At 33.8% G+C, this 22,453-nt stretch overlaps 1 protein-coding gene across 7 annotated transcripts in view; it reads left to right on the top strand.

Moving 5' to 3' along the window:
* The window catches only part of LOC121367763 (FERM domain-containing protein 4A-like), a 179,494-nt gene that overhangs the window by 83,418 nt on the left and 73,623 nt on the right, over nt 1-22,453 (top strand). For 6 of the 7 annotated variants that reach the window (XM_041492123.1, XM_041492116.1, XM_041492120.1 and 3 more), the window contains exons 9-15: nt 4,272-4,329; nt 8,073-8,159; nt 9,785-9,861; nt 14,909-15,013; nt 17,188-17,329; nt 18,061-18,208; nt 22,046-22,179. In XM_041492123.1, coding sequence (XP_041348057.1) covers nt 4,272-4,329; nt 8,073-8,159; nt 9,785-9,861; nt 14,909-15,013; nt 17,188-17,329; nt 18,061-18,208; nt 22,046-22,179 — 751 coding nt within the window. The remainder of the gene's footprint in view (nt 1-4,271; nt 4,330-8,072; nt 8,160-9,784; nt 9,862-14,908; nt 15,014-17,187; nt 17,330-18,060; nt 18,209-22,045; nt 22,180-22,453) is intronic. The other variant, XM_041492119.1, reaches the window with a different exon arrangement.

Here is a 22,453-nt window from a genome sequence, read left to right on the forward strand (position 1 = left end):
TAGTGTTGTCGTTAAACAAAACAAACTTTAACTTTTTGTGTAACAAGATGCACTGTTTTTGATTCCTTGCCAATTTGGTTCTTTGTACATGTAGATAATCTTTCAAGCACATTTAAAGTAATTCATTACATTTCCATAATTAAGTGTATATATTGTGTGAAAACATCCTCACTGAAATTACCCTGCCTAATTCTAATTGAGATAACGAGCTTCTGCTTCATGCAAGATTCTTTAGCTGACTTGGAGCATGTCAATTAATGCAGAACACTGTGTGTAACCTTCAGATGTAGAGATGTCATCACAACTAAAAAGCCAGTCAGACATAGATGCTAGTGTAACTAATACATATATTATGAATCTAGATATAATTATATAAGAGTATGGTACACAGTTCACAAGATGTTAGTGAACATTTTTGTAACTCCCTTCTCAAGAGGATTTTTTTTTTTTTTTTTTTAATTATACATGTATGGTTATTTTGAAAGAGAGGAAATTCTTTGCTGCCACATAGGCTATTCTTAATAATAAAGCAGCAAGTGATCTTTTAAAAAAATCTTCCAATAGACTGGGCAGTGTATATATCACAGCCTTTAATATTCCGCGGGTGGGACGTAGCCCACTCGCTTGATGTGTGGTCGGTTTGGGATCGATCCCCGTTTGTGGGCCCGTTGAGGCTATTTCTCATTCCAGCTAGTGCACCACGACTGGTATATCAAAGGCCATGGTATTTGCTATCCTGTCTTTGGGATAGTGTATATAAAAAAGGTCTTTTGCTACTAATGGAAAAACGTACTGGGTTTCCTCTCTTAAGACTATCTATATGTCATCCAATAGCCTGTGATTAATAAATCAGTGTGCTCTAGTGGTGTCATTAAACAAAACCAAGTTTAACTTGATATACCTGTCATAGACATGATAGAGCACAGTGGTTTTACATAAATATATATATAAATAATATTTTTATCTACTTAACATTTGTGACACCCAATAGCCGATGTGTATTTTTGTGCTGGGGTGTCATTAAACATTCATTCATTCATTCATTCATTCATTCATTCATTCATTCATTGGTTGGGACAGTGAAAAAACTATTTAACTGAGAGCAATTGATTCTGTGACCCATTGCACTCTATGCAGGTGTTCTACAATCGAGCTACATCCGGCCCCTAGTCTTCTGAACAAATATATCAGTTTTATAGAGCACTCGTTCAAGTGTATGTATTATTACAAAAGAAGGATTATACATTGTAGCTCAGAAGTGGAGTCGTCACCTGAGTTGCAGTGGGTTATAGAACCAGTAGTTCTGTGCTCTCATTGTTGTTTTTTCTCCTTGTCCCACTTTGCTTGTCCTGCCTGTGGGGAAAGTGCATGTAAAAGAGTTCCACCTCTTTCACTATCACTTGCTGCAAATGTACATGTAGTGGGTTTCACTATCACTATCACTTGCTGCAAATGTACATGTAGTGGGTTTCACTATCACTATCACTTGCTGCAAATGTAGCAGGTGTCACTTTCACTATCACTTGCTGCAAATGTAGCAGGTGTCACTTTCACTATCACTTGCTGCAAATGTAGCGGGTTTCACTATCACTATCACTTGCTGCAAATGTAGCAGGTGTCACTTTCACTATCACTTGCTGCAAATGTAGCAGGTGTCACTTTCACTATCACTTGCTGCAAATGTAGTGTTTTCTCTGATGACTGTCAGAGTTACCAAATGTTTGACATCCAGTAGCTGATGATTAATTAATCAATGTGCTCTAGTGGTGTTGTTAAACAAAAACAAACTTTTTTAACTTTCACTATCAAGACCAAGTGTTTAAAATAACCATATGCTAAACACGAAATAGCCATTGTTTAAAATGTGTTGAGATGGTGTTAAACAAATATGTCATTCAGTTTGATATTGTCAGACTACTGGTAAGCCTAAAAACAGAAATAATGTGTTCTCATTAAAAATTAAAGCCTTTAGAGATTGGAAATTGCTAAAGAAATTATGGATTCACAACTGCATTTCAAAGGCGATAAAAATTATAATGTTTATCGATTAATTTTTAATGTCTCACTGTGACAATGTAGATGTTATCAAGGGAACATTTTGTTTTCAGATTTTTCATTAACGATATTTCTAGTCAATTGAAAATTGATTAGCAACTACTGTTGAATGTTTTAAAATTGTGTAGTGATCTCTGAACTTGCTTAGCAAATCGTGATGTGATGTTGAAGAAAATGTTCCCTTGTCATAAATATATCTGCCATTTTTTCAGTAAGTCTTATTTTCCCAAACCTTTAAATCCTAAATCAGTGAAACTTGAATGTTTTATTTAATTAAATTCTCATTTTAATAATAAATTTTAAATAAATTGAAATAAATATAACTATATTATTTATGAATTTACTTGACACATTAAAACAGAACTTTTTTCTTTTTTTCATTTTTTTTCATTATACATCATACCAGTTTATGCTGATTGTAACATTTATTATGCTTCCATACAATAATTGTTATATTTTTATAACTTTTGTGTGTGTATCATTACATGCATATTAACTTGGGGAATGGAAGCATGAAGAACAAATAATTGCTAAAAAAAAAGAAAGAAAAAAAAAAGAAGCGAGACCAAGTCAGCGTGGTTTCAGCAAACTATAAATATAGGTTTTTAGTTTTGCCTCAAGTTGAAGAACACATACTCTATACGTATTGATTGGAACCAGTGCCATCGGCAATCACAAGGTTTTTTTTCATTGAAGTGGAATAACTGTTGATGGAATATTTGTCTTGGAGAAAGGAATAAATGCAGCATGTACACATGTATGCATAGACGATTCAACATAAAAGTATTGCCCATTAGTGGCTGATTCATCAGTCCAGCTGTTTCCACTGTTAGAACGAAAATCAATCAACTCTTTCTGAATCGCAATAGCCAAGATGTTTTTATGGCATTTTGATTCCTAAAAGGGTTGTCATGACAAATTTAAAACTTGCTTGAATTCGTTATAACCTTGTATGTCTGTGTGGAGATTATTGATCTTATCTGATGTGATATGCAAAGTGGTCTGTATCTACTGTGTATTGCCATCCAACAAGTTTATACCTGCATACTCATATAATGCCACCCATCAAGTATGTATGAAGCTAAAAAACAGTGGACATAGTCCAGTGGTAAAGCCCAAACCTGATGTACTGTCTGTCTAGGAATCAATCTGCGTCAGTAGGTCGGTCCATTGGGCTATTTCGTATTCCAGCCAATCCTCCACAACTAGTTTAACAAGGCTATGGTATGTACTGTCTAGAATGCTACATATTAAAGTCCTCTTTGCTGCTAATTGGAAAGAGTAGCCCATTGTGTGGTGGCAGTGTAGGTTTCTTTTTGTCTCATTATCTGTGTGGTCCTTAACCATATGTCTGACACCATATAACCGGAATTAAAATGTGTTGAGTGAGTCGTTAAATAAAACATTCTTTCCTACAGAACAGTGAGTGGATTAAAGAATGTTATGCTTGGCACACACCTACCAATTTATGATGCGACTGTCAAATTGGCAATAGTCTGAAAATGTGCACCTGCACACACCAGCTGACGCGACAGTTTAATTGGGGCAAAACTGGAGATTAGACGCAATTGTCACGTCTTTGCTCTGCACACACCTACTGATTGATGCCAATGTGACTGTCAAGTTGGCGATAATCAGTGGGTGTGTGCCAAGCATAATGATCGATCCCCATTAATGGACTCAAGGTTTTTTCTCTCCTGTCCCAGCTAGTGCCACATGACTGGCACATGAAAAGCTGTGGTATGAGTTGCCTTGATTGGGAAATTTATAAGAGGTCACATAATGAACACCTAGGACTAAATCTACCTCTAGCTGAGCAGAACATTTCAACAAATATCTATTAAACACGACTGGTACATCAAAGGCTGTGGTATGTGCTATCCTGTCTATGGGATGGTGCATATAAAAGATCCCTTGCTGCTAATCGAAAAGAGTAGCCCATGAAGTGGCGACCGCAGATTTCCTCCCTCAGTATCTGCGTGGTCCTTAACCATATGTCCGACGCCATATAACCGTAAATAAAATGTGTTGAGTGCGTCGTTAAATAAAACATTTCCTTATTTTAACATGTTTGTGTTTGGTTTTTATGTTTTATTTTTTTATTTTTTCAAAATGCAGATTCATTTTGTGTTTTTAAGATGTATTTTCCAGTTCTGCTCATGCGTAACTTGTTTTGTTACTTATCGTCTACATAGCTTTCTGGTTTCTCATTGCAGTTATATGAACATAATTGAAAGAGTTCCAACATATGGAATACATTACTATGAAGTGAAGGTAAGTCCGCTGCAGATGTTTGTTATACGTTTATTTTCCATGTACACAAACGCATGTCAGTCATGTTAATCAAATATAAACTAAAAGCAAAGATGAGAAAAAGTAAAAACTGAAAAAGTAAAACTGCCAACTAGTTGTAGTTCTAACTATGATGTCAAGTATGAAATGGGGATGTCAAGTATGTAATGGGTAAGCATTTTAGTTTTTGGATTTAAGGTGTTTTTTTTTAATTGTGATTTCCATTATACAATTGTAACATAGCTCTTATTATGAACCATGATGAAATATTTCTTTAAGCTTGAAATATTTATTGCTTATTTTGTTTATATCTGTACAAGTAGCTGTGGAAGGTTGGCTATGTGTTTGTTTGCTGTTTGGCCTTGAAAAATATCATTCAGTGGATTTTTCTATATGCTGGATGGTAGCTTTGGTGAATTGCTTTCCATTTGACCTTGGAATTTCTCTATTTTTAGTGTGGTAGCTTAGGTGAATTACTTAATAGGATGCTTTTTAGAAAAGTCACAAAACAATTGTTTAAATTGTAAGTTGGTGTTGTATGTGCAAACAATAATAAAAATTGCTGTTAAATGCATGTATACAAATAAAGTGTATTTAACTACTAAAAGATAATTGTCCTTAAAGTCACTGACCTTACATGTAGTTTCTGAGGAATGTGACTTTTCTCTTTTATACGTTTGACAGTATCTGTAGATACATATGGATCAAGACAGAAAAGAAATGGCAGTAACCTTTGGTATTTTAATTTAGTTTGGGCTTCTTACTAATATTAAGACGACGAGAGAAACATTGAATATACAGACACTGATATTCTAAACAGGAAAAAATATTTAATATGTAAGTTTAATCGTAGAAATATTTTATTAGTCGGAAACATCTTACAATGCAGCAAACTCAGGAATGTCCCTTTAATAGATTTTACAAATTAATGGGTATTGCCATGAAATTGTCATCATGTGTGCTGATAGTATCTGCTGCTTTTTTTTTCTATTAGCACACTACTTATAACCTGTTTAGTACGTCAGATGTATAAACCCACTCAGAGTAAGTTTTAACGATTCAGTGGGTAAGGCCACTACACCCTCTACTCTCTCACTAACCCACTAACAACTAACTCACTGTCCTGGACAGACAGCCCAGATAGCTGAGACGTGTGTGCCCACCAGACCTGTCAACCTTTAGTCAAGAGAAAGCAGGAGGTGTGTGTTGAAAAAGCAGGAGATTTTTTAAATTCAAACAATTTAACCCAAAATCGCAAGATTTTCAAAAAACATTATTACAATAAGTTATATGAATACTTTATAATGTCATATATACTTCTTAACCTTAGATCTTGGCATTAAAAAAAAATAAAAAATATTTAAAAATGTTTTTATTTTTTTTAAAGTTTAAATATTATTATGATTTAATACATATTTAAAAAAAAAAAAAAAAACATTATCCAAAAATGTTAAGAACATGAACAAGAAATAAAAAATGTAATTAGTACATTTACGGTATTACACTTACAAGTTACAGGTTGCGTTACATTATCATTTGTGGTTAGTGTACCGAAGTACCAAAGACAAATTTATATAAATCTTATAAATTAATATTCAGTTTTTACTATAATGAGGAACGGTGGCGTGGTACTTATTTAAAATCATTATAATGATGCAATAAACATTGTATTTTCATTAATCATAAGTAAAACCTCATTACGGACATCGTGTGAAATATACCGGAATTATACCCATTTCCGTGAGTAACTTTATGTCAATGTCAAACACAACATTTTTTGATTGTACAAAAATAATTTCTTGAAGTGTACCCTTATAACCAACATTTTACCGCACAAACATAAAAAATTAACTAACACAAGTATGTTTATACAGCTAATTGGTATTTTCGTTGTCTTGCTGTGACATGTGATTTTAACACGCATCGTGTGTATCGCTGTCAACTCGGGAGTCTGGCAGTTCAGATTTGTCATTGTTGCATTATGTATTCCAGTGGGAAGACATTTTACAATTCAGAGGTGTTATTAGAACTAAATTGGATAGGTTTTTTTTATATATATGGCAACACTGAATGTCAATACACAGCCTCTTGAATTAGCGGCAACACGCTTCGTAGCCATTATGATGACAACAAACATTATAATAACACGTCATTTTATAAACTCCATGTGCTTTCTTAACAATATAAATAGGCTATCCCACAATTCTCACTTCGGCAAAGGTTAAACAGTCGGGACAATTCGGCCTGTTACATTCTCGGAAACCGAAAGTAGTCGACATTTTCCGAATGAGAAAAAAAGGCAGAGTTACTTCCCTTCTGTAATTTTGACAGAAGAGGATCGATTTTTTTTTATGCTTACAAAAATGTCATTTAACATGAGAAACTGTCTCCCGCACAGGAAAAAGGAGATTTGATCAAATACCGGGAGACTCCCGCGGAATCCGGGAGGGTTGACAGGTCTGGTGCCCACTCAAGAGTAAGTTTTAACGATTCAGTGGGTAAGGCCACTACACCCTCTACTCTCTCACTAACCCACTAACAACTAACTCACTGTCCTGGACAGACAGCCCAGATAGCTGAGGTGTGTGCCCACTCAGAGTAAGTTTTAACGATTCAGTGGGTAAGGCCACTACACCCTCTACTCTCTCACTAACCCACTAACAACTAACTCACTGTCCTGGACAGACAGCCCAGATAGCTGAGACGTGTGTGCCCACTCAGAGTAAGTTTTAACGATTCAATGGGTAAGCCCACTACACCCTCTACTCTCTCACTAACCCACTAACAACTAACTCACTGTCCTGGACAGACAGCCCAGATAGCTGAGACGTGTGTGCCCACTCAGAGTAAGTTTTAACGATTCAGTGGGTAAGGCCACTACACCCTCTACTCTCTCACTAACCCACTAACAACTAACTCACTGTCCTGGACAGACAGCCCAGATAGCTGAGACGTGTGTGCCCACTCAGAGTAAGTTTTAACGATTCAGTGGGTAAGGCCACTACACCCTCTACTCTCTCACTAACCCACTAACAACTAACTCACTGTCCTGGACAGACAGCCCAGATAGCTGAGACGTGTGTGCCCACTCAGAGTAAGTTTTAACGATTCAGTGGGTAAGGCCACTACACCCTCTACTCTCTCACTAACCCACTAACAACTAACTCACTGTCCTGGACAGACAGCCCAGATAGCTGAGACGTGTGTGCCCACTCAGAGTAAGTTTTAACGATTCAGTGGGTAAGGCCACTACACCCTCTACTCTCTCACTAACCCACTAACAACTAACTCACTGTCCTGGACAGACAGCCCAGATAGCTGAGACGTGTGTGCCCACTCAGAGTAAGTTTTAACAATTCAGTGGGTAAGGCCACTACACCCTCTACTCTCTCACTAACCCACTAACAACTAACTCACTGTCCCCGACAGACAGCCCAGATAGCTGAGACGTGTGTGTGCCCAGGACAGCATGCTTGAACCTTAATTGGATATAAGGACGAAAATAAGTTGAAATGAATGTCAGGGATATTTGCTTCGTGGTCTGCAGAGTTAAGTGAGAGCTCAGTACAAATGCACAGTATCTGTTCCTACAGATATTTTTCTTCTTTTCTTTTTTTTTAAAAAAGCAAAGCATGTGTAGGTGAGCTGCAAGTGGCTTGTGCATTATTTCTGTGGTAAAGAATGTGTTTGAAAGTTTAGTTCAAATGTTGTGGTTGTTTTTCCAGGACAAGAAAGACATCCCGTGGTGGCTGGGTATTAGCACAAAAGGAATCGCAGTGTTCGATAAGAACGATAAGACATCGCCAAGAAAAGTAAGTTTTCACCAACTGTGCCAGTATGTAAATTGAGACCTGCAGGCATGGTATGGTGTAAAACACTTAACACATTAAAAGTAATGCCTTTTTTTATTATTGGTTTGTTGTTCTCTTATTCAGTTTAGCTAGGTTTTAAAAATTACAACCAGCATGCTGTGTCTTATTTATTATTTAGAATTTAAAGACCTTTTAGAGAACCATGCACCTCTGTAATAAAGCCTGTACATGTATTCCAGCATGTTGCTATACCAAGCATTAATTTGATTCCATTTTATTTAATAATATTCCTTTGAATTTTTTTTTTTTATAAAAATAGAAACAACAAAAACAACTAATATGATGAATTTATTTGAGGTTTTGGAGGGGGGGGGGACTTGTATTTAGGGTTGTTGGGGTTTTTGGGGGGGCGGTGGGGTTTTTTTTTTCATTTTTAAAATTACTGTCTTAAACTGAAGCTTTAAGATATGCCAAAGACATATTAGGTTTCATGGCAGATGAACACTGAACAAAACATCTGACAGTTGACACAGAAGTATATAGTCGGATTAATCCTGCGTGTCTATGTGGCCTTCTTTGTTAGAAGTTAATATAGCAGGAGAATTCTTCAAACACAGTCGGTGAAAAAGAATGTGTCCTGTGGCAGTCATTGATTTCTACACCACTGGCTGCATGCAAAGGTTATTAAAGATCAGGGAGGAACTGATAACTCTGGAGGGGAGATATTCTCTGCTTGGTTGTTGAGGAAACATTTGAAACGTCCCAGCAGATTCATACATGACAGTGTTAATGTGCAGGACCATTTTGTTCAAACAGCATGTCGGTAATATCTGCATGGTTATGGCCCCACTGCTGTACTTATGTCCGTGCAGTAATGTCAGTTCTGAATGGGTGAAATGATCCCCAAGACTCATGCTGTCACAGTTGAAAACATAATAGAAGTAATCAGAAAGTGTTGTACATGAAAAAATACAAAATTTATGTATGCACTTAAAATATGAATCACCTTAAAAAAGCTTTATCAAAGTTGCTTTGGAACATAAAAAAAAAAATGTTTTAACCCGTGAGGATCATACCTAAAAAAAAAAAAAAAAGGAGGGAAAAAAGAATTCACTAAATAATTTAATTTGCAGGCACAAACAATATTAATTTTATTGGAAACTTTATAGTAATTGACCAACAGTTTAAAATATGTGATGTCCCAGTTATCATGTACATACATGTATTTGCACACAACATTACCTGTAATTTTTTGTAATTATAGAAAATGACCTTTGTTTGACATCCAACAGCTGATGTGTTTGTGTGCTGATGTGTTGTTGTGCAGGGATGTTGATTCATTGATTTATTTATAGAAAATGTAATCTTTTAAAAGTGAACTTGAAGCAAGGACTCATTGAAGCCCATTATATGAAGTAGTGGGGATAAAATTCTGTTTTGACAGTCTAGCACGGCTGAGATAAAAGTACAGTGATTATCATTGTTATGTGTTTCCCATGTGCTTTATGTACGTGTTATAAACATATTCATAAATGGTGTTTTACTATTCACTGCCATTACGTAAACATAATGCAGTTTATGCTTTGTGAATATTAACCGTTTATTTTTTCTTGTTCCTTTTTCAGCTATTTACGTGGAAACAGTTAGAAAACCTGTATTACAGAGACAGAAAGTTTTCTATTGAAGTGCATGACCCAAAACGGTAAGCATCATGAGACGGTGTGGCAAGTTTGGTGAGGAGGGTTGAATAGGCCATCAGTTATACCAGGCAGCTTGGAAAAACAAAACAAAAATGGTTCAGAAAACTTTATCTTTGGAATGATATGTTTTAAAAATAATAATAGTAATCAAAAAGAGGTGGTATTAAAAAAAAAAATTAGTGTCTGTAAAGGAAATCTGTACATTTTGAAAATTTAATCTACACTGTTTAAGAAAGTTCTAATTTATACCAATGTCACTTTTTTTCTCTCTCTCTCTGTTTTTATCTGTCGTAACTTGTGGAGTTAACACAACATATTAGGCTTACCATGTCATTCTTCAGAATAGACAGTTGCTAGTTTAGTATACACATTGGCTAAAATGCTAGTAAATGTTTGGCACAGCTTAATGATTTTTCAATAATTCTTCTCTCTCTCTCCCCCCCCCCCCCCCCCCCCCCCCAATATTTTATATTGCTAAATCAAAATATTTCCTGTGTGAGCCCTGCCCAGGTTGGTGTAATATACAAAATGTAGCATATATGAAGGTATTAATGTATATTAACCTGTAAAGTTTTTAAATTACTGTTCCGTGATAAGGAAGATTGATAACTGACTTACCTCTGCCTGTTAAAAACTGATGGCCTTTTCGCTAGCTAGATTTACTTCTCATGTTGTTTGAATGTCACTAGTCAGATGGTTTTCATTTTAATTATGTGTGTGTTTGTGCGCACTATTTGTTTTTGCATGGATTTTTAATAATTTCACCCCAATTTTCATTTCATTATTTTGAGTTAGGCATGTATTTTTGTAAAAAAAAAATTTGTGTGACATTCATCAATCATTTATTATGGACATTGTTTAAGTTTTATTTATGCTTTTAAAACATACAGTGTATCTCCATATTTGTGTTGTTTCATCTACACTTTCATCAACTCTCATCTGCTAGAATGCTCATTCTCAAAGTGTTGGCATATAAAGCCGTCATCACAAGGAGGTGCCTCAATCATACATCATGGATTTTTACCAACCAATTATTTCAAGAATCACATAATAATTCGTGTCATGCTGTAACCAGTTATGTAACTTAGATCAGATTATATCATGCTGTAGCCACTTACTCAATAACCATATTTATCTAATATGCATGCATTATAAACATGCACATTATACTTTCACGTTTGCCTGTATGTCTTAATGGTGATTTATACTTTCAGTGTGCAGTTCATATTTGCAATATCCCATATAATATTAACAAAATAATCAGTGTATAATTAAAACCAGTGCTAACAAGCTTGCACTATTCATCTAATATCAACAATTTTGTTAACAGCTTGAATGATTTTTGCATTGCCTGTCAGTTACTTGCCATCCCAGCACCATTAATGTGTTTTTTTTTTCTCATATTAAAAAGTATTTCCTGCTTTTCATTTGACATTTTCTTAATGATCGATTTAATTTGCTGTCTTGTAGTGTAATATACATTTCTTCTAAAAACATATTGTATGTGTTATCTTTGACAGTGTGAATTTAAGCATGTCTTTAATTTTCGGCTTTTTAACTATATAGAGGATAATAAGTGAACTACTAGTTAATATCAAATTTATGTCCTTGGTAAAATGAAAAGATTTTATTATTGACATTGCCATGAAGTGAAATATGATTTTTATTTTCATGAGCATTAAATTTGATAATAACTAATAGCACATTTATTGTTTTATTTCAACTCTTAAAGCTTGCTTGCTATTGAAGTCTTGCATCATTATTCTTTTCCTTTTTTTTTTTTTTAAATGTGCGTTCCATCACATTTCTTCCAACCCTTTTTAAAATGTGCAGTTTTCTATGCTCATTGAATTCCTGTTTAAATCGGCTTTGACTAAAGGACTCGTTTTGTGTTCTCGTCTTTGACAAACCACTATCCTAAACCCTACCAAATTATATATTTTGTTCCATGCATCGTGTCTCAATCACTGAATGAAAAACTGTGCAAAATGAAATCTGATAGCATGAAATGACTGGGTTATGATAGAAATCACATTGTTTGAGTTGGTCATTGAATATCAGCCTTCGTGTAGAATCACTCTAGCTATATTTGGGTCGCATATTTTATCAATTGCTTTGCAACAGTGCACTTCACTGCTTGTGTAGGCTTCCCAATAAATGCCGAAATTTGTCTTAAAGAAATATAGCATATGTTAATGTCCTTTAATAATACAGTGATTCGTGGGAGCTGTAAAGACCTTGTTAAAACATCCTGTTGCCTTGTACAGAGATACAACTTTGATTATAAAAACTGTGATTCATGCTATCTGGGCATTTGTCTGTTAAGCGTACAATTTTCTTTTTATTACTTCTTTATAAAGTAAGAAGGTCAACTTTTGCATTTAACTCAATGTTAAAGTTTTGAGTTCAGCTCCATTTCTCACAAACTACAAGTCCCAGATCGGTAAGCCTTCATTTATAGTGGCACTTACTGATTTTATTCACAATACATGGGGGAAATTGTTTAATTCAATTAAAATTTATGTAACATGCATTCAGGCATAGATTTAGGTGCAGTGTGAATGACACCAAATTGATTTGTGATAGATGAGGCATATAATTCTGCAGAATTTTTGTGTTTTTAAAAATAAACTTCTTATTGCCAGTGCCTCCTGCACCTTGTTAGTAACTGATCCGGTGTATTAAATTCTGAAATTGACATAAATAATTATACTCTTTTTTTTTTTTAATATGTAATCTGTAAATGTCATGTTCCTGCATATTAATTAAAAGTAAATATACAGCACCAAGCAAAAACAGATTAATATTGGTCAGATATCTGTTAAAATACAATCCACATGCTAGTTTTCCCCACTTAGGTTTTTAACCAATAGTGTTAACTTGATATACTAATAATAAAGAAAACCGTGTAGCACTTAACAGTTGTAGCTAGAACATAGAGCACTATACAGAATTTTTTTTTTTAATCCGTCAAAATTATCAGATGGAAGGCAGCAATTTGTTAAAGGCATGATAACTGTACATTTATCTGCAAGTAATGTTTGGTAACCATGGAGACAAAGCTAAGTTAATTGAAGAACAGCACAAGCTAGTTAAAGTTTAATCTTTATTAGTGTGAAAAAGCCCAGTGATTTCCTCAACTTGTAAACAATTGATGGGGTAAGGTCGATGTAGAGATCGAGGCACCTCCTTTCAAGATGGCAGCCGATACATCCGGTAAAGTCTTCAAAACAGGAAATCTGACAGACACTATACTGTTAATGAGTAAGTTCATAGGTTTTGTTATTTCATTAGCCATGAGATAAATGCATAGTATGTAGGTGGTATAGGAAATGGTGTTAGGATTTTGGGGTTTTTTCCTCTCATTACATACAGGTGATCAGATTCAGAGACAAACTTTTGCATTCTTTTCGACAGTAAACTTTTGTATTATCAATATGTACTTAGAATTACTAAAAACTATCGGTACACTTTGGGAAGGTCAAAATAGGTAAAATTTTCTTGGTCTATTTTCAAGAATCATGCAATATAATACTTGGCAGGTTAGATTTTCCACAAACAAAAAATATCCAGACCTTTACAACAAAACACAAAAAATCATTATCATTTCTTTAATATTAAATAAAGAATTCGCTATATGGTATTGCATGACAGAAGTTGAGGTAGGGTCCACTTGTCTCACTTGTGAAAATATAAATATTATAATTTATATATTTTTTAAATAATCAGTAAATATGGAGGGTTGGGTGGGGTGAAGACCAGTGATAAAACATTCGCTTGATGCACGGTCAGGCTTGGATCGATCCCCATCAGTGGGCCCATTGGGCTATTTTCTCATTCCAGCCAGTGCTCCACAACTGGTGTAACAAAGACCATGGTATGTAGTATCCTGTTTGTGGGAGGGTGTGTATAAAAGATCCTTGCTGCTAATCGAAAAGAATAGCCGATGACATGGCAGTGGCGGGTTTCCTTTTTCAATATCTGTGGTCTATAGCCATATGTCCCACACCATATAATAGTAATTAAAATGTGTTGAGAGGAACGTTAAAATTCCTGTTCGCAAATCATGACCTGATATGTTAAATATTCAGCTTTTGATAGACTGCATTTTAGAAATTTATTCCTTAAAGTGTTAATGGTCATAGGTTACATATGTCATTGTAACCAAGTTAATATTTTTTTCTAAGGATATAACACCTGGTTGAAATTACAATGGCTAATGATTTTCATTCTGTGGTACTAGTTCAAGCACATTTTATGTAAAAAAAAAAACAAAAAAAACATCCAACTGTCAAATCTGGTAATGTGTACATGTTTTTGTTATACTATTCTTCAGTGCAATTTAGTTGTAACTAAACATTTTTAATGAAAATGTAGATACTAGTGCATAACATTCACTGCTGTTGACTAAACCTTTTCATTAAAAAATATACATGAGATACTTTATTACATTATTGCTCAATATGTATTACTGTTAGTGCTAATTAATACTTAATTATTAATTACTGTTTACTAAACTCTTTTTTGGTGAATTCTTTTTTTTTTTTCTTTTTTTTTTTGAGCTTCCTTAGTTGTAACACATTACTATTTCACTAAATTTTGGCATTTAACATTATTGAAGGTGTATTGTTTTTTAATTTATATACATATCTTTAAAGGTACATTATTTGTTATTAAAAACATTCTGGTATTTCTTAAGGGGTGGGAGTGGGGTGGGGGCAGGGGATAGATTTTCTGAAGTTGAAACAACTTTTTTAAATAAACAATACACTTTTAAAAGTTCCATAAATGATTACAATTAAATGTTAAAATTTTTCATTTATATATAACATGCTTTTTTTGTAATTCATTTTAAAATTAATTAAGTAATTTTTTTTTGTATGTGTGTGTAATCTATGACCATAACACTTTAAACCTTAACAGTTTAGTGGTGTCAGCTTTCCTGTTGCTTAGATAATAGTATGTACAGTACTTGGGTGAAGGTCTTGAAAGTTGGTGCCTACGACGTACGTACGTTCTCAGTACTGGTTTGTTCTTGCCTCTGTTTAGCATTGTGCACACGCTGAGTAGCTTCAACCTGTACGAAGATGCAATTCGTGAACCGCTATCAGACTTTGACGACCTGTCTGACGCTATTTCTGACCCGACCACTCAGTAAGTATACGTCACTCTCACATGTCTCAGTAAGGTGTCTTCCAGAGAGAACACAGTCGAATTAAACTGCAAGTAGTTGATACTTACAAATGTATAAGTTTAAATAATTTAGCTCCGTAGTTTTTCATTTAAAAGAAAGCTTGTTCTGCTAGCTTCGTCGTAGATAGATGTCTACTGTAAAAGGCAAAACCAAATTACACAAATTTATCATCCATTTATTTTATTACTTGATTCTGATAGTGAGCTCTTTAACACAAGCCAAGATAATGCTATGTCAAAAGTCTTAAATTGTTTTATGTTCAATATATATATTTATGTACAGTTAAATAAAAATGGACATTCATATTTGTTTGATTAAGAAAAATTGGAAGTTGGATTCCCTCTTCTTCTTTTTTTCTTTTTTTTCGTAGTACAACCTTCTAATGGTGTTTGTTGTGCAACAGATTATTAAACAAAATTACTGGAAAAAAACTGACGATACTTTTCCTGATCTTGTCACAAACTTACTTGAACATGTATGACACTTAATTTCAAGTTTCAATAACCTCATTAAACAAATAATTGAGACATATTTAAAATAAACTAAATCAAGACTACTTCAACGTAATAGGATGAATATACATAGTAATGTGTACACAGGGTGTGTGTGCATATGTGAGTTATAACGTGTGTAATTTAAGACCATGTAATAAACTCTTTTGACACTATCTAAACTTATGTATGTAAGTACGTGCATGTACAAAGATCAAATATTGAGGAGTTCTCTACAGATAATTTCTGATATATTGTTTTGCCCTTGCATGTTAAATACTGTAGCCTAAAAAAATGCTACTCAAGACGTATTCAATTATTCCTTTATCCTATCAGTACTGGTATTTATGAATCCTTAGTCGAAATACATTGCTTGTTCAAAGAATCCGTAAATTATTTGGTTTACAATTGCTTTTGTATTTACTTTGCATTTTATGTGTTCTGTCATTTCTACCCATTATTATTTATTTTACTTTTTTTTGGCACAGTACCCCCATTGTCAGTAGTCATATATCATCATGCATTGGGGGGTTTTCTCTCTCTCTCTTTTTATTTTCTTTCTTATTTACTTTTATTTGGTTTGCTTTGGCTGCTTCTCTTGCACAGTTATCTCCCCTGTGTGTAATATTGTATTACATACAATAATAGATTTGACTTTCATTTTAAGCATGTTCACATATTTGTAATAACAAATGTATTCTATAACCTGATTGATATTTTAATACATTATAAAATATTTATTTATTTATTTATGATAGTGTTATTAGTTAATTTATAAAATTATATTCACAACTTTGACATAACGAGTGATTTATCTACATTATAATTATCAGCAGTGTTGAGATTTTAATTGTGTATGCATGTAAAATAACTGAATGTAAAGTGAAATTCAACATACTCAATGGGCAATGGAGGTTGTTTTAAATATCTAGTATGTATATTATGTATCCACTTAAAAGTTATTTTATATGTACTGGTATCATAATTAAAATATATATATATATATACATATATATATATATTTAAATGTACCTTCATAGTCTATAGTTGTATATCTAGCACAAAAGATTTTTAATCAGTTTTTATGCATCTTGTTTCTGAATATCTTTTTTTATACGCCCGTCTATGATGGGTCGTATTATGGTATGGCATTGTTCATCCATCCGTATGTCCGTCTGTTAACGTTTTCTTGTCCGGACCATATCTTGCATACAAATGCATACAGGACGTCAAACCTCGCATGTAGGAACAAATTGGGATGGTGGTGTATCACATACTATTACTAGGTCACTGTGACCTACTTTTCAAGGTCTACTGCACATAACAGAAAATCCTTGTCTGGACCATATGTTGCATACATACAGTTGCATACATAATTAGAATTGAATCATACCCATAACATATTCATTAATATCTATGGTTTTCCATCAAACTCCTGACAGGCGTATCATGTACCTCACCGGTATTATTCTACTATGTATGGTCTTTCTCCAGCTTTCTACTTCACTTCCCTTGCTTTCACCAAGGCACATAATTTTGTGATTATCCAGATATTTCAACAATTTCTTGGATGTCATAAAAATATATTCTTGCATAATGGACTTAAAAATTGTGTATGTATATGATGCGTAATTGTTTGACAGAGTATCTGTGAGTAGACGAACCTTTGGACCGAGTAGCGTCAATGTCCACGCATGGCTAGCGTCGACCAATCAGCTGACAAAATGTATCTGGTCCATGGCAGTTGCCCAGCACCAGTTTTACCTGGAGAGGAAGCAAAGCAAGGTATGCCATAGCTATTTTCTATTTATACTTATTTTCGTGTAGAATCAATTTAAAGTTCAAGCATGCAGTCCTGGACACACACCTCAGCTATAAAGAGTGTCTGTCCAGGATAGTGGTTAGTGTTAGAGAAGTCTGTGTAATGGTCTTACACCTACCCATTAAGTTGTTATACTCACTGCATGGGAGGCAGTACTGAGATGCGAACCCAGTACCTACCAGTCTTTAAGCTGATGGCTTAACCACTATACAACCTAGGCCAGTGCAAGGTGTGCCATAGCCACTTTTTATAATAGTTGTTTTTATTGGTGGTGTTTTGATTAATCAAGTTAGTCTAGCATTGCTTGGTTCAAATATAATATTATAAAAAAAAAAAATTAAAAGGTTTAGTGCAATACAAAATTTTTACATGATAAAGGTTGTTTTTTAACACACACACACACACACACACACACACAAGCAGTTGTAAAATAGGGTACAAAAATGCAGTATAATTACTTAGAACTCTCTTGTTTTGCCTTAAGTGTTTGCAGGGATCTGTTTTGCAACTGGTTGCATTTCAGGTGAAAACCTACCAGACTGAGCTGTATTACCTTTCCAAAATAAATAACGGCTTCATACCAGTACCGCCAGAGTATATTGTTAAATTTATGTTGGTCATAAGTGCAGTCACCATCCCTACGATTTCATTGCATTTATTATTGAAAACTGTTATTTACTATTTTTTTGTATAGAGCCTCCTTCCGAGTGCGCGGTCTATGAGCGAGATCGCCGCTGAGCTGTGTCGAAGCACCACATCACTACCTGGGTCCACGGGCTCGGATCTCAGTCGCAGCGCCAGTTCACAGAGTCTTCCCAGTCTGACCACCTCCAGATTCGACTGTGAGTAGCTTTATAACATTAACATCATTTGTACCCAATGATGTAAGCCTTGTTAGATACACAATGTGTATATATATATATATATATATATATATATATATATATATATATATATATATATATATATATATATATATATATGGTTTATTTCATAATGTAGTAATGTGTCTGTATGCTGTTGTGTAGCTACTGTAAACTGTAACAACAAAAAAAAGTGTCTTTCAGGGGTGGGAATTCTCCTCGGATCAGCTGTTTTCCTCTCATGGATTTCAAGAATTTCTGGGATCCCTCTAGATGTCCTCTTTTTTTTTTACAGTTCACCAATTCCCAGCCCTGGTCTTTATAAATTTTGTTTTATTAATGGCGCAACCTCAAGTTGCAAAATTTGAACACACACATTATTTTTGTTGCAGATACATATTGCAAATACCAATGGTTTGCAAAATGTACACATTGTAATTATGCAGTAAAGTGTGTATTTGCAATGGAGGGTGGGTACGAGGTGCAATATTAATTCAGTTTACAGTAATTATTTCATTTCAGATATAATCTTTGATAATGTTGTCCAAAAATAGTATGATTGCCATCTTGTTTTTGCTTTTGAGTATGATACACCGGTAAATATGGACTAGCTGTTTTATACTTTATATACTGAAAGTCAGTTTTTATTTGTCTAATAGCAGTGGAGTATTGTCAGATTTTTGGGATTTTGTTGTTTCTCTGTATGTGTATGTCATGTATATTTTGTTACATATTTGTCATAATTTAATATGACAGTTCATTTCATCAGTATTGGCGTAAATAGTCCATTAAAAATAATGCTGTTGCAAAGATTACTTTCTCTTGTCTTTACTTTTGGTCTTTCTCAACAAATTAAAATAGATTTGAAAACCTCTGATCTTAAAATACATTTATTACCAAGTACTGTTTTTTTACATTGCACAGGATTAGTTTCACAAAACATTTGTTATAAAAATGAAATAAAACTGATTGGCATAAAAGGGTTTTTTGTTTTGGGATTTTTTTAGTTGGGGAGTCTATTTTCTGAGCATTAATACAATTGTTTACAAAGATGCAATGTAATTACTTGTTTAAAACTATAGTTTTTCCAGGAGCATCCATAAAATAGGATACAAAATACAAAAAAGAAAAGAAAGCAATTTGTAATCCCTGTGTTAGTAATAGTAGTCTGTAAAATTGTTCCTGTTGAAGTAATTCACACCATATTCTCAACGACCCATGACGAGGCCCCCTGTCTAATTGGAGAGGCAGGTACGTAATAATCCTTGTTTTTGAGCAAGCCAGACACCAAATCTCGTCAGTGACAATACCTGCAGATGCTGACTCCATTGTTCCAAGTGATTCCACAACCTCCTGTGCAAACACCAATTAACCCACAGTGGGTAGTTGCAGTTGGCACCCCTCAGCTAGATAAGACCTGTGTTTCTTTGAAGTGGATGGGTTATTACCATTGTTTTCCTAGCAAGTGTGGCCTGACAAGACAGTCTGCTTGCATGTATCGCTTGTCAGAGTCCCAGCAAGAAGCTAGTGCTGTAGTTCAACATTAATTTTGCTGGACCTTTCCCTTCACATTTACTTAAATGTTTTGCTGTTCTATGGATGCCTGTGCTAAACATTTGGCAGAAAAGGCAGTGATGGGTTTATTTTCCAGTCTTGGTAAGATGGTGTATTTTTTTAGGTGCTAGTTATTATTATTATTATTATTATTATTATTATTATTATTATTATTATTATTATATTATTATAATAATAATAATATCATTATAATGATATTATGAAATGATATTATGAAATGAAGGATTTTTGTGAAAATTATTTTTATTATTTAAAATCTAGATTTAAAAAACAACAACATGAATTTAGTATTTTTTAAGGATCAGTCTGTTTGATGGAGGTTAGATTCATGGTGACATGCTGTCAGCAATGAGTCTACATTGTTTTTACATTTGGCTGTCACTTACATGTACATACATCAAGGTCATGTGACAAATATGTGACACATGAACATCTTTTATATATATATATATATATATATATATATATATATATATATATATATATATATATATATATACGTATAATTGTTTCAGTCAAGCCTAAGGAAGAAAGTGGGAATTTAAGATACACTTTGTTAAATGTCATTTACTACTGAACATGGAAATTAATTATTGGTTGTCATATTTTATATACTGTTGGATGGATTATTATTTTTTTTTTTTTGGTAATTATTAATTATAGTACATGTACATGTACAGAGATTGAAGATTATTTTTAAAGCATATTTTCTTGGCTGCTGTATAAAAGAATTTTCAATGAAAATCCAGGTAATTGATAAACAGACCTGACTATTTGTTAGAATGTTTTAAAGTTAAAATTCAACAGATATATTTAAATTGTCATAAAAACATTAATAATATATATATTTTTTATAATGACATGAATTATTTTTTTTTAAATAATAAAAATTAAATTATTGACAAGTTTTTATTCTGTTTTTTCTTTCACACAAAATGTGCAGTCATATTGATCGAACAAGTCAAACATGCCATCATGTTTTTTAATCAATGATTATTTTTTACACCCATTGATACTGTGTGACTGGTCCTCGGTGATGTTATTGATCAAGGAAGTGAGTTAAATGTAATAGGGCTGCACTGCGCCGCGCAGCCCGTCTTTGTGCTGGATGTTTGAGGTCACTCCAGCCCAGAGTATGGGATTTCTACACATCATTATGTTTGATCATTGAAGAGCTCGAAAAATATCATTTTAGAGGTGTTGGCTTGACAGAAACCATGTGGGACAAAGGTAATTGAATGGTCTGAAAGTGTAACAAAAAGAAATCAACAAGCTCCCGTCTGTTGACGCATTATTATGACTAATGTATTGTTGTATGTCTGCATTGAGGCAAATGCAGTGTTACTCCAGCAGGTTGCTTTATCATAATGATTCGGGCTTGAGCTTGACCGTACAGTCGTGCTTTGATGAAAAATGTAATCGCTGGACCGTGAACAGACTTGTTTCTCCAGCAAGTGCATTAATTCACTCTCCAGGTTGTTAAAGTCGGTCACATAACAGAGTCTTGAATGTCCTCATTGTGTAGCATTTTATTAACAATCACAGGACAGGTTAGCTAATCTCTTTTGTTGTGTTTAAAATGCAAAAACTATGGAGGTTACAGTAGAGAGAGTGGGTTCCTTAGCTAATCCACTTAAATACCTAACAGGTCTGGATGAAGCTTTAGTTCCTGTAAATGACTGTGTATATCATGCCAGTTGTATTGCTATTAGCCTGCAGACTGATGTGTATTACTATTAGAAAAAAAAAGAGTTAATTGTGTCTTTTTCCATTAGGCTTTTCATGCTAAAAAGTCTTGGCTCATGGTAACACACTTTTCACATCATTTGTTACTCAGCTCTGGCTGTGGTTAGTTAGCTTGGGGTGAAGGAGATGGCTAATTATTTGGATTTATCATTTTTTGGTATTACTGTTGATTATTTTGATTATCTCATTAAGTGTACATTTAATATTGTTAACTACTGTCATATGTGGAATTGTACTTGCTGTATGTACATGGTATGTGTCAGATGAAATAGCCCAATTTGTCTATGAATACACAAGCTGTGAATTTAGCAGGATTCCAGAATTTGGGTTGGAAGTGTCATTTTTACAATTCCAGAGGTATCCTAAAATTTAAAAACACCCAAAACAAATCCTATACCTGGATATATAGAGATTTGATGTATCAGTTCAGTGATATCAGTGGTAACTATATCTTTGATTTTTATTTAATATGGGTGTGGGGTTTTTTTTCTTCAGTGAACATAGAGCAGTCGGACTCAGTGAAGGCCCAGCGCGAGATGTTTGAGGCTCTGAAGGCCCGCAAAGAGGCCTTGGAAGAGGCCTTGAGGAAAAAGACTGAAGAACTTAAATTACTGTGCTTTCAGGAAGGGGTAAGCTAGATTTGGATTAGCTTCTTTTCTTGTTTTTTAATAATAATAACCAGTTACATGTAATTTATATTTTTTAAACATTTTATAAAACATTTCTATGTACGAATTAAATAATGGATATGAATAAGTACATTTTGACATATATTGTTTCTGAATAGATTTAGTTAAAAGATTTTCTTTAAATATTATTATTTAATTTCCTCCAAATATTAAAAGCTAATTTTATTATTTAATTCCTTTAATGATGTATGCAAAATTTACACATTCTTACTGC

This window comes from Gigantopelta aegis, chromosome 3 (genome assembly GCF_016097555.1).
Source record: "Gigantopelta aegis isolate Gae_Host chromosome 3, Gae_host_genome, whole genome shotgun sequence".
Taxonomy (NCBI): Eukaryota; Metazoa; Mollusca; class Gastropoda; order Neomphalida; family Peltospiridae; genus Gigantopelta; species Gigantopelta aegis.